Source organism: Paroedura picta, chromosome 7, assembly GCF_049243985.1.
Source record: "Paroedura picta isolate Pp20150507F chromosome 7, Ppicta_v3.0, whole genome shotgun sequence".
Taxonomy (NCBI): domain Eukaryota; kingdom Metazoa; phylum Chordata; class Lepidosauria; order Squamata; family Gekkonidae; genus Paroedura; species Paroedura picta.
The window spans coordinates 101,777,555-101,793,813 of NC_135375.1; the positions used below are offsets into that span (position 1 = coordinate 101,777,555).

Sequence of the window (16,259 nt, forward strand, 5' to 3'; positions counted from 1 at the left end):
CGAACGGCACGTAGGGGATGGAGGGGGCGGCGGCGGCGGCGGCGGGGCCAAGCCGAGGGGGGGGGGGCTCGCCCGCCTCAGCCAGCCGCCTGCATCAAATCCCAACTCCGGCTGGGGACAGCCCCGCCCCGCCCGTCTGCCCCAGAGCAGCACAGCCCCCCCCCCAACCCGCAGCCCCACCCCGGGGGTCTTGTAGCTTTGCAGAGAAGGGTCCGCACTCTGGACGCGGCAAGCCGCTGGCTCCGAAGGCGTCCCCCCAGCGTCTGGGGTCGGCGGGAGGGAGAAGGTGGTTACTCCGCAGGCTCCGGGGTCTCCTCCGGGTCCTGAAACAGAGGAAGACGCGAGCCGTGAGGACGGTCCGGCCGGATGAGTCAGCGTGCGCGGCGACCGTCGGGCGCACCCGGGGGTGGCTGGATTCCCCCCCACACACACTAGTTTGATACCTCTCTGGAGCGCGTGGCTGAGGGTACCTGAACCAAGGGGGCTCATAGGATCAGGGAATTGGAAGGGACTTCCAAGGTCGTCTAGTCCAACCCCCTGCACCATGCAGGAAAGCCACCCACAGTGGCTCTAATTCCATGCCCAGATAATTCCTTCCCCCCTTCAGAAAGCCAGAAGCCCTGGCCAGTCTGGCCTGGAGGAAAATCACCTTCTGGACATGCAAAGAAAGGGCCACGAGAGCCAAGCGCTGACGCAGCCTTTCCTCACGTTCTGCCTAGGTGTATGGTTGTGAGCCTCTTGAGAGCCATAAGAGCCTCTTGTGGCGCAGTGGTAAGGCAGCTGTCTGAAAGCTTTGCCCATGAGGCTGGGAGTTCGATCCCAGCAGCCGGCTCAAGGTTGACTCAGCCTTCCATCCTTCCGAGGTTGGTAAAATGAGTACCCAGCTTGCTGGGGGGTAAACGGTCATGACTGGGGAAGGCACTGGCAAACCACCCCGTACTGAGTCTGCCATGAAAACGCTAGAGGGCGTCACCCCAAGGGTCAGGCATGACCCGGTGCTTGCACAGGGGATACCTTTACCTTTACCTTTTATGGTTGTGTGGGAGAGTTTCCCTGTGGCATCTGGCCCATTGGTGGCCACTAAAGACACCCCCACCATCAACTAAGGTGGGAATAGTGGGCGGGAGATGCCAGTTCCAGGCTAGGAAACCCCTGGAGATTTGGGGATGGAGCTTGGGGAGGACTTCTCAGTGGAGCACAATGCTACCGAGTCCCCCATCCAGAGCAGCCCTTTTCTCCAGGGGGACTGGTCTCTGTCAGAGATGATTCCAGGAGATCCCCAGGTTCCAGCTGCAGGCTGGCATCCCTCCCACACCCTCATTGTTGGCGTAACTGGCTAGCGCCTGCATGCAGCCTCTCCTCCAGGAGGCCTGTCAACGCCTTGTCTCTCCACTGTGGTTCCCCCTCTTTGCTGGCACCCTGCCCGGTATTTCCTTTCCGAGCAAGAGCAGATAAGCCATTGGTGTTTCAGAGAGATTCCTCCACTTGCCGGCTTCCCGCCGGATGACGGCCAACAATTTAGGCCCTGAGTGATGGTCAAGTTGGCGATGACAGCCCTAGAGGCCAGCACAATCCGAGGAATACGGGCCTATTGCTGGCTCCGTTTCCATCTCCCTCTTGTACCTCCATTCCATGACCTTTCTGAATCTGGAGGCTGGATGGAGCAGGTTGGGGATGTCCACCTCCAGGTGGTGCCTGGAGATCTGCTGTTACAGTTTATCTCTGGACAGCTGAGATCTGTTTCCCTGGAGAAAGTGGCTGCTTTGGAGGGTGTATCCTGCTGAGGTCTCTCCCTCCTACGAACTCCGCCCTCCCCAGGCTCCACCTTCAAAATCTCCAGGTATTTCCCAACCCACTGGTGGCGACCCTGGTTTCTGGTTCTGGCAGTGGCCTGGAAAAGGGCACGGAGGTAAGGATTGATTCGCCATGATTTAGCATTCAGAGGTACTTTCATGACAAATAACTTACACTAGTTAATAAGCCCATGTAACAAGAGGTTAAAAAATCTGCCTTCTAAGTTGTCACTGTAGCTTGACAAGAGTTAATTCTGCAGGGTTTTGTGTTGGGGGTGGGATGAAGAAGTTCCTTCGTCTGTCCTGGGTCCTACTGGGACTCAGAAGAACATCCGAAGGGCCCTGCTGGGTCAGGCCAATGGTACATCTAGTCCAGCATCCTACCTCACCAGTTCCTCTGGAGGACCAACAATAGGGCAGAGAGGCTGAGGCCTTTCCCTGATAAGAACATCAGAAGAGCCCTGCTGGATCAGACCAGAGGTCCATGTAGCCCAGCATCCTGCCTCACACATTGGCCAGCCAGCTCCTCTGGAGGATCAACAACAGGGCAGAGAGGCTGAGGCCTTCCCCTGATGTTGCCTCCTGGATCTAGAATTCAGAGATTGACTGCCTCTGAATGTGGAGGTTCCCCTCAGTCACCATGAATAGTGGCCACTGGTTGACCTATCCTCCTTGAATCTATCTAACACCCTTTTTACAGCTGTTCCTGTGGCCATCACTATACCCTCTGGCAGTGAATGCCACCTTTTAATCTGGCCACATATGAATCACTCTTCACTAGCCTATCCCAAGGCCTGGAATTAGGAGAACTGGAAGAATATATCCCTCTGTTTCCCCTTCCCTCTTTGCTCATGATGGTATAGATAGAGATTGCTTGATCTCTTTATTTATGTGCTTCCTTTCTAGGGACAGCCTTTTCTAAAAAAAAAAACAAAAAACCCCACCCAAACTCACTGTTTCAAATATGGAGAATGTGATGGGTTTTAACTGCCCCTTGTCTTCCACCAGGAGATCGTCTTTTGAAAAAGACAACAAAAACTTTACCCTTTTCCCTCTAAAATGTGCCAGCTTGCCATGTGTTTATATAACGGCATTAGGGTACTTGACGTTTTGTTTTCAATCCCTATCTGAATAATCCCCAACAGCGGTTTTGCCTTTTTCACCCCGCGCCACAAGAGCAAGAGGGGACCTTCCAGTTTAGTATTTGCTTTCATCATTCCAAGGTTTGTAATCTGCCCCCCCCCCCCCAGCCCAGACTATGGCCTCTTCCGCGATTCAGTTGTCCCTGCTTTGTGGTTCTCTAGGACAGGGGTAGTCAACCTGTGGTCCTCCAGACGTCCATGGACTACAATTTCCATGAGCCCTTACCAGCAGATGCTCATGGAAACTGTAGTCCAGGGAGATCTGGAGAGCCACAGTTTGGCCACCCCCGCTATGGAAATTCAGCTCAGTAGCTTGCAGAATGGCTGTCTCACCTAGTCAGGATCAGGAGCTGAGCCCTCTGTGCTGTTGCTTGACTTTAAATCTGCTGGTGTTCCCCCCCTCTCACCTATCCACACCTTCCCTCCCACCCCAGCTCACTTGCATTTCTTTTACAGCTTGTTGCTTAATCTTTCGTGGGCAGGCCAAGGTGACCAGATTCCGCATTTCCTGTCCTCTCTGGGCCAGTTTAGAGGATATGTTGGACAACAGCAGTCATAGGAACTGTGGGAAAAACTAATGCCCCAGAGAGCACCAGGCCTCAGTTTGGCTTGGGAGAAGGCCTCCGTTCTTTTATTATTATTATTATTATTATTATTATTATTATTATTATTATTATTATTATTATTATTATTATTATTATTATTATTATTATTATTTCCCGCCTCTCCCAACAGGCTCGAGGCAGGTCACAACAACTAACCCCATTAAAATTCCCATTAAAACATCAATCTACTAACATGACGGCTAAATATCCCATCCCTCCCCCAATAATCAAAGAGGTGAAGAGGAAAGGATAGGGGAGTAGCGTACACTCCAACTCCTAGGGGGGGGGGAGCGATGTCCCTGATTCGCTGACCCCAACCTCAACCATAGACCTGGTGGAAGAGCTCCGTTTTACAGACCCTGTGGAAAGCTGACAAATCCCGCAGGGCCTGCAGATCACCCGGGAGCTCATTCCACCAGGTAGGGGCCAGGACCGAAAAGGCCCTGGCCCTGGTCGAGGCTAGGCACGCTTCCTTCGGGCCCCATTTCTTCCCCTCCTGCCCCATTTCTCTTAACCTGGCGTGGCCAGACGGTGGCTCTAAAAAACGTGGCCAGACGGTGGCTCTCGAGATGTCCATGGACTACAATTCCCATGAGGACCCGGCAGGGGAATTGTAGTCCATGGACATCTTGAGAGCCACAGTCTGGCCACCCCTACTCTAAACCAAGATGGCCGTGGTGGGAGGCAATTTGCCTAGGTATCGGACTGCTCTGGGGTGGTACGGAAAGTTACTTCCGAGACACATGGCTGTAAAATTTTCATTTGTTTATACCCCATCTTTCTCCCTGATGGGACCCAAAGCAGCTCCCATCAATCTCCTCTCATTCGTTTTATCCTTACAACAACCTTGTGAGGTAGGTTTGGGGGAGAGCGAATGACTGGCCTGAGGCCACCCGGCAAGATTCCATTGCAGAGCAGGGATTCGAACCTGGGTCTCCCAGATCCTAGTCTAGACACTTTTAATGACTGCACCATGCTGGGTTGGGGAAGCCACAACCTGACTTGTGTCCAGCATATTGGCTAGTTGGGCCCTTTGGCTACGGACCCCAAACCACCCGTGCCCTCTTGAGTCAGCCCCAGGTATCTCACCACTTCTAGCTCCAACTCCTTCTCTCGCTCTCTTTCTCTCTCCAGCTCCAGCTCCTCTTCCCGTCGCCGCTGTCGGATGTCTTCCGCATCGAGCCGCTCGTCCTCCTCGAAGAAGTCTTTGTCGAGGCGCTCCAGGCGTGGGAGCAGCACCAGGACGTCGAGCCGGTACTCCCCCTCGTCTGCACACGGGTTGTCCAGTAAGACCAGGGCCCTCAGCATGGGCAGCATCTGAAGCTTCGACACTTCTTGGAGATTGGCAATGGCGTTCCCCCTGCAGTGGCAGGAAACAACTTCCGATAAAAACGGGTCCTCCTCTGCTAAAACCTAAAGGTCCAGAATGCAACGGGGATGCAGATCAGAGAATCAAGACAAGACACAGTTTGTCTGTCTCTCATGTCATCATCAGAGAATAAATGTTTACAGGGCTGAAGGTCACACCTCTGGGCATTCCCCCACTAATGGGCAGTTCCCACCAGGCACCTGTTCTGTTCTCAGATGGGCCGTTAGCACCGGAGCCTTCTGCTCGCAACCAACAAATGCACAGGTGGGGGAACGAACATGAGGTCCAGTTGTGCTCATGGTCTCTTCTGGGGGAAAGTGCCATCAAGCTGCAGTTGGCTTGTAGTGACCCAGTAGGATGGCCCTTTTTAAGCCTTTTGACCCTGGAGGCACCGCTGAAATATCTTTCAGGCTTCGCGGTACCAGGAAGTGGCGCCAGAGCTTGAAAGCTAAGCAGGGTGGGCCTTGGTTTCTACCTGAGAAAACCCCAGCTTGCTGTGCATAAGCAGGCAATGGCAACTCACCTCTGAAAGTCTCAGGTTTTGAAAGCCCTATGGCAGAGGTGGCCAAACTATGGCTCTCCAGATGTCTATAAACTACAATTCCCATGAGCCCCTGTCAGTGCTGGCAGGGGCTCATGGGAATTGTAGTCCACAGACATCTGTAGAGCCACAGGTTGGCCACCCCTGCCCTATGGGGTTGCCATGAGCCAGCTGAAACTTGGCAGCAAAAAGCAGAAGGTCAAGCTAAGAAGTCAAAGTTCCTATAGAAGCTGGACTTTCATTTTATTTTGCTGCAATGGATTAATTCAGCAACCCCTTTGCAATTCCTGGCTTTTAGGGAAGCCATTCTTAATTATTCCAGGCCTCCCAAAAAGGAAAATACAATGTGATCACTGATTCCCATTTAGCAGGCATTCCCGCCTCACCCCCATGACGGCTGACGGCAAGTGGCATTAGGATCAAGAGCTGGAGATGGTCACCAGAGACTGGTCTTTGCAAAGCAGGCAATGGGGTGGGAAGGGGGGGAGGTGACTTCCCCATTGCTCCCCAAGGGGCTTGGGACAGAGACTCTGAGCAAAGGCCAACCCACCGTAAGTTGAGATACTGAAGGGCCTTCATGCTCCCCGAGAAGCCGTCCAGGTTTTCAAGCAAGTTGTCTCTGAGGTGCAGCGTTGTCAGTTGCATCAGGTCCTCCAGGCCTTCGAGGCGGCTAATGGAGTTCTGAGCCTGGAATGGGCAGTGGAAGAGAGCGAGGGTGGAATCAGATCGGGGAGAAGGGTGGGAGGTGGGGGCTAGATCCAGAAAGCATGCAAGGCCGGCATCAGCATATCTTGCGTGGTGGGGAACAGCTGCCGGGGCCCTACTCACAGGTCTCCTCTGCTCCCTGCATTCATCCCTTTCCCCTCCCAGCTTGTGATTGGTTGGTCATCTCTGCTCTCCGCTGCCCATGCTGCCTAGCACTGCTGAAGGATGGCATGTGAATGGCACATGAAGCACCAGTGTTCCTAGTGGCCCTGGCAGAGGCCTTCCTAGGTGCACCCGCTGCCCAGCATCAACAGAGAAAGGGTACGCAGCAGTGTGAGCAGCTAGGACTGCAGGGGCGAGAATGCTCATGAGTGGGTGGAGGATGGATGAACAAGCAGGAGTGGTGAATGAGAAAAGGGGGAGGGACAGGAGTGGATAGGGGGAGTCCTGGACACACTGTCCACGACTACGCAAAATCCAGAGTCGGCCCTGCATGCACACGTCCTGCCTCAGTGAGGGGATTGGCAGAATCTGCAGCACTCGGAGTTACAGTTCCCCGGGCTCCAAAGGGGGATCCGCATATTCAGAGATTCCTCTCATCCTGAGGCATTCTTTTATTCTGCTTCAGGGCTACGGGTAGAGCTGTGGGTTCCAGCATTGTCATTTCTACGCCTAGGAGGAAGCACAGCTTGTCAGAGGAATGACAGAGAGCTGTGGAGGCTAGTTAACAAAAAGGGAAGGCAAGTGCATAGGAATGTATTGAGTCCCCTGTAGCTTGTCTGTTCCACCTCTGGCTGGTCTGCCAAAGGTCAGGGCTTTGATGTCGTCCAAAGTTTTTATGTCACGTTTAATGTTTGGTGTAGTGGTTAGGAGTGCAGACATCTAATCTGGCATGCCAGGTTCGATTCTGCACTCCCCCACATGCAGCTAGCTGGGTGACCTTGGACTCACCACGGCATTGATAAAACTGTTCTGACCGAGCAGTGATATCCGCTCTCTCAGCCTCACCCACCCCACAGGGTGTCTGTTGTGGGGAGAGGAAAGGCGACTGTAAGCCACTATGAGACTCCTTCAGGAAGAGAAAAGCAGCATATAAGAATCAACTCTTCTTCATCTTCTTTGAAGAAGGTCAGAAGGGACTTACAGGGGCTGTTCTTATTTTGTCCTCACCACAACCCTGCAAGGTAGGACAAAGTTGTTGATTGGAGAACGTGTGGCTGAAGGGAGAGAGAATATGAACTCGGATCTCCTGGATCCAAGTTCATCTACTGACTAGACTCCACCTTTTAGAATCCAGAGCACGGATTACCTCTATTAAATATGGACTATGTTTGCACTTTCGGTCTCAAACGACTGGTATAGTTGCTGGTTTACTAGCCTGCCCCTACTGATTCAAATGGCCTCAAATTATTTTACCTAAAATTAATACTCTAGATGTCAATGTCGATTCATTGTCTAATTCTACGGAGACTTATATATTCCAGACAATCCAAAGAAGGATTTGGGATATCAGAAAACAACATCGATGCTGAAGCGAGACAGATTTGCTCCCCTTGCTTCTTTGGTCTCTCATTTACCGAGGAATCCACGGTCCAGTACCTCTCAAACTTGTTAAATCCTTTCCGCCTTTGAGCTTTCATGATGGCCAGAATGAATATCTTTCCATCGCAGTAACGTTCCTTTCGAGCAATGGCTTTGCGACGGTTACCTTGGCCCACTGGGATCAATCACGCATGGGTTTTTATACTGTCCTCTGTGCTCTATGCCAGGGGTAGTCAACCTGTGGTCCTCCAGATGTCCATGGACTACAATTCCCATGAGCCCCTGCCAGCATTTGCTGGCAGGGGCTCATGGGAATTGTAGTCCATGGACATCTGGAGGACCACAGGTTGACTACCCCTGCTCTATGCAACACACTTATTTGCTCAGCCCTGCTTTGCTGGAATTGAATCACTTGCCTGAACAATGTATTCCATTTTTATTAGCTGACTAGCAAGAAAGCCCATTGCAACCAGGAATGCAATGGGCGCTAGGACCCAGGGGACACCAGGAGGTGTTTTTTTTTCTGCTGCGTGGAGCTGTGAAAGGCTCCGACAGGGTTTTTTTGTTTTCTGCTGCTTGGAGCTGGGAAAGGCTCCTTCCGGGGTTTTGTTTTCTGCTGCTTGGATCTGTGAAAGGCTCCTTCCGGGGTTTTTTTTCTGCTGCTTGGATCTGTGAAAGGCTCCTGCAGGGTTTTTTTTTCCTGCTAGCTCTCGTGGGCGTGCCGGCTTGGAGCTCCTACAGGGGTTTTTTTCCTGCTGCTTGGAGCTGGGAAAGGCTCCTTCAGGGTTTTGTTTTCTGCTGCTTGGATCTGCGAAAGGCTCCTACAGGGTTTTTTTTTTCTGCTGCTTGGATCTGTGAAAGGCTCCTGCAGGGTTTTTTTTTTCTGCTAGCTCTCGTGGGCGTGCCGGCTTGGAGCTCCTACAGGGGTTTTTTTTCCTGCTGCTTGGAGCTGGGAAAGGCTCCTTCAGGGTTTTGTTTTCTGCTGCTTGGATCTGTGAAAGGCTCCTACAGGGTTTTTTTTTCTGCTGCTTGGAGCTGTGAAAGGCTCCTTCCGGGGTTTTTTTTCTGCTGCTTGGAGCTGTGAAAGGCTCCTGCAGGGTTTTTTTTTTCTGCTAGCTCTCGTCGGCGCGGCGGCTTGGAGCTCCTACAGGGTTTTTTTTTCTGCTGCCTCTCGTCGGCGCGGCGGCTTGGAGCTCCTACAGGGGTTTTTTTTTCTGCTGCCTCTCGTCGGCGCGGCGGCTTGGAGCTCCTACAGGGGTTTTTTTTTCTGCTGCCTCTCGTCGCGCTAGCGGCGAAAGGCTCCTCCGGGGGTGTTTCTTTTTTTTCTGCAGCTTCTCGGCGGCTGGAGTCTTGTGTTGTGTTTGCGGCGGGGGCTTCCTTGGGGCCGGCCTGACGCGGTGAGAGACGCTTCGCGCCTCTCACCACGTCAGGCCGGGAGCAACTGCGAGCCGCGCTGAGCGCGGCTCGCAGTTGCTGGGGCTGGGAATCGGAGGGACCAATCGGCAGGCGCTTCGCGCCTGCCGTTTGGTCCCTCCGGTTGTCTGTCATGAGGAAGGGTCCAATCCGGACCCTTCCTCATCCCGGACACATCCCGCCCCAGAACCCCTTACTGTTTTATTTAGTCCGTGGCGCCCGCGGCGCCACGGGCGGTGTACAGATAAGATTCCCGAAGTCACTGAGTGGATTTCAGGGTTCTTGGCTATTGTATTTCAAAAAAGGGTACAATCCTATGTCACATTAATGCTCGGAGAATCACTTCTGGACCTTCTGTAAATAACAGAGGGATAAAAGGAATAAGGAGCACCGATGCAGTAACTGAGATCCTCTGGATGCATACTGAAATATATTTGCACCATTTTTAAAAAGTGTTTTAGTAGCTTAGGTATTTATGTGGTGCTTGATTGTGGTTTTGATGGAACCTCATGTATCACAAGAGCCTCTTGTGCAGAGTGGTAAGGCAGCAGACATGCAGTCTGAAAGCTCTGCCCATGAGGCTGGGAGTTCAATCCCAGCAGCCAGCTCAGGGTTGACTCAGCCTTCCATCCTTCCGAGGTCGGTAAAATGAGTACCCAGCTTGCTTGCTGGGGGGTAAAACGGTAATGACTGGGGAAGGCACTGGCAAACCACCCCGTATTGAGTCTGCCATGAAAACACTAGATGGTGTCACCCCAAGGGCCAGACATGACCCGGTGCTTGCACAGGGGATACCTTTACCTTTTACATGTATTTTATCCTTAAATGTCTTCCTTTTCTTATGATACGCCAATAAAGGTTAGGTTGAACGAACAAACTGACTAGGCTACTGTAGGTAGGCCAGAGATCCCAGTATGGTGTCCTGTGATACTGTGGCTTCCACGATACCTTTTCTACTGCCAGCAAAGTGTTTCTAGAAAGTGGGTGGGATCTGGTGGGGCTTTTGCCAAGCTAGGCTTCTGATTGGCCCAGAACATTTGATTGGCTGTGCAGTATTTTTTTTTATCTTGCTTTGGCAGCAGCTGCCACCACAGCACTAGGAGCTGCTCTGAAGGTAAGCTGGGGCAACCATTTTGTACCTGGCTCCACCTCCTGTGGCAGCCATTTTGTGACTGCTGTGTCAGAAGTCCAAAGGTACCTGCTGGCTCAAAAAGCTTGGGGGCTCCTGAGCTAGGCTTTTCATCTAGGCATTATCAGTGACAAAGATGGCCATCAGTTTTGAAACCTATAGGGATTTGGGAAGCTAAGCACCAACACTGGGTGAGGGGATTCAGTGGACAGAGACTGTGTACCGCTCTCTGAAGCCGAACAACCAGCAGCGCCTCTTACCAGATACAAATTTTTCAGCTTAGGCAAGAAGAGTCCCGCTGTTGTCTTGAGGCTGTTGCTCCGCAACTCGAGCGTGTGCAGGTTTGAAAGCTTGAGGGGATCCAGTCCTGATATTTCCTCAATATCGTTCCCTGGATGCCAGAGAAATAGAAAAACACTGTGAGACTGATTCTCTCCAGAGCCTTTTACCAGTGGGAAAGAGGAAGAAGAGAAGAAGGGTATTAGTATCCAAGGGTACTAAATAGTATCCAAGAACTTGCAGATGTTTTTCTGAACCTCTGTCCATTATTTTCGACAATTCTTGCCAAACTGGTGATGTGCCAGAAGACTGGAGGCGGGCAAATGTAGTCCCCATCTTCAAGAAGGGGAAAAAGAAGGATCTACAGCTTGATGTCTATAGCTGTTAAAATTTTAGAACAAATCATCCAACAGTCAGTCATTGAGCAGCTAGAGCAGATGGCTGTGATTATTAGGAGTCAGCATGGGTTTCTCAAGAACAAGTCATGTCAGACTAACCTTATATCTTTTTTTTAGAAAGTTTCTACCTTGCTGGATCAGGGGATTGCTCTGGATATAGTTTAACTCGATTTCAGCAAAGCTTTTGATAAGGTTCCACATGATATTCTTGTTGACAAGTTGGTAAAATGCGGTATGGATCCTATTAGTGTTAGGTGAATGAAGAACTGATTGACAGATTGCACCCAAAGGGTTCTTGTTAATGGTTCAGAATCATCTTGGAAAAGAGTGACAAGTTGCCTTCCCTTCCCTTCCTCTCCCCACAACAGACATCTTGTGAGATAGATGGGGCTGAGGGAAAGTACTGTGACTGACACAAGGTACATGTGTTTGGTGCTCCTCTTTCTGTATTGGCATTCACCTGAGTCGTGAATTTGTGGTTGCAGTCTCCCCCTTTGGTTTTCCGATGGTTTTATTTTATTTCTGTGCTGTTTTTAATCATGCTGTTATTTCTGTCTTTTTTTAAAGGAGGATTGTATCTCAGTTGCTTTGATAATGGTCAAAAAAAGGATAAATATCTGAATAGAAGAGCTTGTTTTTGTACCCTGCTTTTTACTACTCAAAGGCATCTCCAAGCATTATTTTTGTCCTTTGCCAACTCTGCTGTCAGGATTGTCCACTTCAGTTAGAGCGCCAGATGGGTTACCTTGGGCCTGTCACAGTTCTCTCAGGGCTCTCTCAGCCTCACCTACTTCACAGGGTTTCTGTTGAGGGGAGAGGAAGAGTGGACAATTCTAAGCCTCTCTGAGAAACATGAGGCCTGCTGGGTGACCTTGGGGCATCACCGTTCTCTTAGAGCTCTCTCAACCATCCCTCCTTCACAGGGTGTCTATTGTGGGGAGAGGAAAGTGATTGTAAGCCACTTTGAGCCTCCTTTAGGTAGTGAAAAGCTGAGCATAAAAACCCAACTCTTCTTGGGGTCGATGCTTAGATGGAAGTCTGTCCAGAGGAAGGCAATGGTAAGTGACCTCTGCTTAATCGCTTGCTTTGAAAGTCACCATAAGTGGTTGCAGCTGGACATCAATTATACCGTATTCTGTTTTTGGTATGCTGCTTTGAGTCTCTCTGTCTCTGTCTCTGTCTCTCTCTTGGTATCAGGTTGCAACCAACTTGCAGCAACCCCATAGGTTTTCCAAGGTATGGCGTTTGTCCCTACCTGCCTCCGCTTAGCGACCCTGGTCCTCTTTGCCGGTCGTCCATCCAAATGCTAACTGGAGGGGATCTTGCCTAGCTTCCGAGTCCTGAGGAGCCTGGGCTATCCAGGTCAGGATATTGGGGATTTGTGTCTGCAACTATGACCGGAATATACTAAAATTAAATAAAGGTGGCCTAGAAACGTAGAAGAGTTGGGTTTTATACCTTTTCACAACCTGAAGGAGTCCCAAAGCGACTTACAATCAGCTTCTCTTCCTCACCCCAAAACAGACACCCTCTGAGGTCGGTGAGGCTGAGAGAGTCCTGCCAGAATTGTGAGAACAGCTCTATGAGGCCTGGGGCTGACCCAAGGTCACCCAGCCGGTCACAAGTGGAGGAGGAGCAGGGAATCAAACCTGGCTCCAGGTCAGAAGCGGCCGCTCTTCGCCACAACACCAACCTGGCTCTCTTTATCAAGACAGATAGCTAACAGGAAAGGAAAGAAGTTGTGGGAAAATGAACGAAGATCTAAATACCTTTTGCTCTCGGTTTAGTGCAGGGTGTTCTCCCGCTCACCTTTCAGGTTGAGGCTGGCCAGGCGGGGGTGAGAAATGCCAATGGTGTCTTTGATGCGGTTGTTGGCAAAGCTGGCAATCTGCAGGTAGGGCAGCTCATCCATGGCGGCGCTGGTCAGCCGGTTGTTGTCGACCTTCAGCCACAGCAGGTGTGTGAGGCACGACAAGGGCGACAGGTCTCGGAGGAGGTTGTCAGACAGGTCTACGTAGCGCAAGTGGATGAAGCCCTGGATGAGAGCGATGTCCGTCAACTCCCTGCCGCAGGAGAAAGGCAGGGAGGGATATTATTCACCGAAACTTCCGCTCCTGCCTTCTGACACTTCCGCCCAACCTTGGGAAGTTGGTGAAGGGACAGGATCTAAGGGTCACCTAGTTTTGGCTGGGCAAATCCTAGAGATTTGGAGGGGGGTGTGCCTGGGAAGGGCAATGTTTGGGGTAGCCAAATCATGCCCTGGAGTCCACCCTCCAAAGCAGGCATATTCTCCTGGGGAACTGATCTCCATCATGTGGATGAGTGAAAGGGTTGTGGGTGTCCTGCATAGTACAAGAGGTTGGACTAGATCAGTGGTCCCCAACCTGCGGTCCACGGCCCGGTGTCGGGCCACAAAGGCCAGGGCGCTGGGCCACGGTTCCCTCTCCCTGCCCCCCCCCCGCAGTAATAAACTTCCCAGGCCGCAAGCTTGCGGCCCGGGAAGCTTCTTACTGCGGGGGGGGGGGAGAGGGAATCAGGGCCGCATCGCGCATGTGTGCCACGCATGTGCGATTTCGGCCACGCAGTGCGCATGTGCGCATGCACGGCCCGGCTGTGCATGCGCGCAGCGCGGGCGGGGCAGTTGCCCTGCTGGTCCCCAGCCAAAAAAAGGTTGGGGACCACTAGACTAGATGACCCAGGAGGTCCCTCTCCAACTCTATGATTCTATGTGTGATTCTGGGAGATCTCCAGTCCCTACCTGGAGGCTGGCAAGTCAATTCCAGTTTGGGAATTCCTGGAATTTGGGGGCATTGCCTGAAGAAGACCTGGGTTTTTTTTATACCCCGCTTTTCACTATGCAAAGAAGTCCCAAAGCGGCTTACAAACACCTTACCCTTCCTCTCCTAGCAACAGACACCCTGTGAGGTAGGTAGGGCCGAGAGAGCTCTGGAAGAACTGCTCTGTGAGAACTAGGACTGGATCAACCTGGACTGGACCAAGGTCACCCAGCGGGCTACATGTGGAGGAGGAGCAGGGAATCAAACCTGGTTCTCCAGATTAGAGGCTACCACTCTTAAACATGACACTACACTAAGAAAGGCAGATTTGGGATGTGGGGAAGCGATGCTGGCAAGTTGACCCTCCAAAGCCACCATATTCTCCAGAGGAACCCATTTCTGAAGTCTGGAATCCATGGGAATTCTGGGAGATCTTCCAGCCCCAACCGGAGGCTGGCAACTCAATTCTGGGAAATGCCTGGAATTTGGGGGCATTGCCTGAGAAGGGCAGATTTTAGATGTGGAAGTTCCTGGAGGTTGGCCACCCTGTTAGCATATCACTCGCTTGCACACTCACTTTTCTTTGGCCTCAAATTTCACAAAAGCATGAGCCAATCCATTGCCGGTTTTACTCAAAAGCGAGAGGCCTTCCTTGAAGTGTTCTTCGTTAAGAGGGTTGGAGACGGGACGCTGGGAAAGGAAGCAGAGCGGGGGAGAAGAAAAGCAAAATACTGCAGAGCTCATCCGGCTGCTGTCCTGATCTGCCCTGTCCTTTCCGATTTACCACTGACTCAGGAGATGAGGCAGCGGCAGCATCTCCCACGTATTTCTCTCCCTCCTCCCCTCTCCCTTTCTCCTCCCACTGGTCCCTTTGCTGCGCGAAGCAGCTGGATGAGCCCTGCTAACAAAAAAGGCCGAGGAGGAGGAGGAGGAGGGCGGATGATGGTCTGGCTGGAAAGGTGGGAGAACTAATCTACCACTGGCAGATGCCAGGTGCTTTGTAAATTGGGATTTCTCAATACCTTGACCTGGATTGCCCAGGCTAGCCTGATCCCATCAGATCTCATCAGCTAAGCAGGGTCAGCCCTGGTTAGTATGTGGACGGGAGGTTGCCCAGGTAGTCCAAGGTCTCTAATGCCAAGGCAGGCTGTGGCAAACCATCTCTTGGCTTAACCCCCCCCCCCAAACAACAAATAAAATCCCAAGGTTGAGGCCTGTAATATCACTGAGTGGATCTGGCCCCTCTATCAAAGGGCCTTCTGCACATCATTGGGGGGTGATAAGATCCCCCCCACGTATTCCTTTCCCCTGAAAGTCAGAATTGACAATTACCAATGAAATACAAATGTACAACATAATAAACAAAGCAATTTTTTAAAATGCCTGGAATTTTTCAGATATTCTCAGACTTAAACCCATTAAAGTCCCGTTCATTTCATTACAGAAGGTTTAAGTACGTGCTTGAGTTTCTGTCACATACATTAATGGCATAATGTCCTAGATTTTATTTGCATTTCACCTCTTCTTCTTCCTCGGCACCTTCCTTCTCTTCCTCCTCTTCTCCCCCTTTCTCTTCCACTTCTTCCTTCTGTTCTTCATCATCGTAGTCATCTTCAGGTTCCTCATCAGACATTTCCGTCGGCTGGGACTTTGGGGACAAAGAAATCAAAAGGGGTGTTGGAAACTGGCAGGCCAGAGACAATGAATATGGAGTGGACACTCGCCTACAAATATTCCTCATCCCTCCCAAACAGCCATTTCTTACCCTTTCCTGGGCAGGGGACCAACTAACACCCTGTGGCTCAATTAGACCATGTTTTATTCATCCACAGGATGGGTTCATTTTCAGTGAACGCCCTGCTTTGAACTAGGCTGCACCCTCTCTGGATTATATGATCATAAAAGAAGCACTGGTTTTTTATACCTCGCTTTTCACCACCTGGAGTCCCCAAGCAACTTGCAAACCCCTCTCCCAACCACAGACACCCTGTAAGGCAGGAGGGGCTGAGAGAGCTCTGAAAGAACTGCTCTGAGAACTGACTAGCCCAAGGAGCACAGATTCAAACCCGGTTCCCCAAATTAGAGGCCGCCACTCTTTAACCACTCTGAGGCCCGAGAGAGAATCCTGAAAAGTTCAGACAGGGTTTCGAAATGGATGGGACCAAGAATCCTCTTCTGGGTGGACACCAAATAAAGGAGGAAATCAAGGCTGTTAGACGTTCCGTAGATTTGCGGAAAAGAGGGAAAGAGGGGGGATTAGCAGGCACAGTCTATCTGAGATTCCCATTTAGAGGTCCAGCAACCGGGTTGGCTTCTTTTGTCTCCAGTGATCCTAATTCCCTTCTGATTCCCCTCTACCAAAATCTTTCCTATTAATCCCCTGTGCTCTTCTCTTTTGAGGAGGGAAGGGGCGGGGAGCTATCCAATCCCCACCCGGGCTCTGAGCTGCTGCAGAAGTTTGGGCGAAGGCAAAGGAGAGCAAGAGACGGTTTGTTGTTTCCGTTGCTATGGTGGCTGGAGGCAGTTGAGGAGGCGGAGACTGTTGCTCGGAGACTTGCCGCCTTGG

The 16,259-nt window shown here is 51.5% G+C and overlaps 1 protein-coding gene across 2 annotated transcripts; it reads right to left on the minus strand.

Annotated features, from left to right (window-relative positions):
* Nucleotides 1-148: 148 nt before the first annotated feature.
* Nucleotides 149-16,252, minus strand: LRRC23 (leucine rich repeat containing 23). 2 transcript variants are annotated; one of them, XM_077345763.1, is made up of 8 exons: nt 15,459-16,118; nt 15,213-15,341; nt 14,271-14,383; nt 12,726-12,979; nt 10,500-10,630; nt 6,001-6,137; nt 4,630-4,900; nt 149-323 (listed from the first exon to the last, which is right to left on the minus strand). In XM_077345763.1, exons 2-8 carry the CDS (start codon nt 15,324-15,326, stop codon nt 291-293), a joined length of 1,053 nt encoding a protein of 350 aa, XP_077201878.1. In that variant the 5' UTR covers nt 15,327-15,341; nt 15,459-16,118; the 3' UTR covers nt 149-290. The 2 variants fall into 2 exon arrangements, with proteins under 2 accessions (XP_077201878.1, XP_077201877.1); XM_077345762.1 differs by lacking the exon at nt 15,459-16,118 and adding an exon at nt 16,127-16,252 and having other exon boundaries at nt 150-323.
* Nucleotides 16,253-16,259: the final 7 nt, after the last annotated feature.

Coding starts and splice junctions, on each gene's coding strand:
- LRRC23 (XM_077345763.1), bottom strand. CDS start 15,326: ATGTCTGATGAGGAACCTGAAGATGACTACGATGATGAAGAACAGAAG. Junction 14,384..15,212: donor GTGCCGAGGAAGAAGAAGAG/GTGAAATGCAAA, acceptor TTCCTTTCCCAG/CGTCCCGTCTCCAACCCTCT. Junction 4,901..6,000: donor CTTCAGTATCTCAACTTACG/GTGGGTTGGCCT, acceptor CTGCCACTGCAG/GGGGAACGCCATTGCCAATC.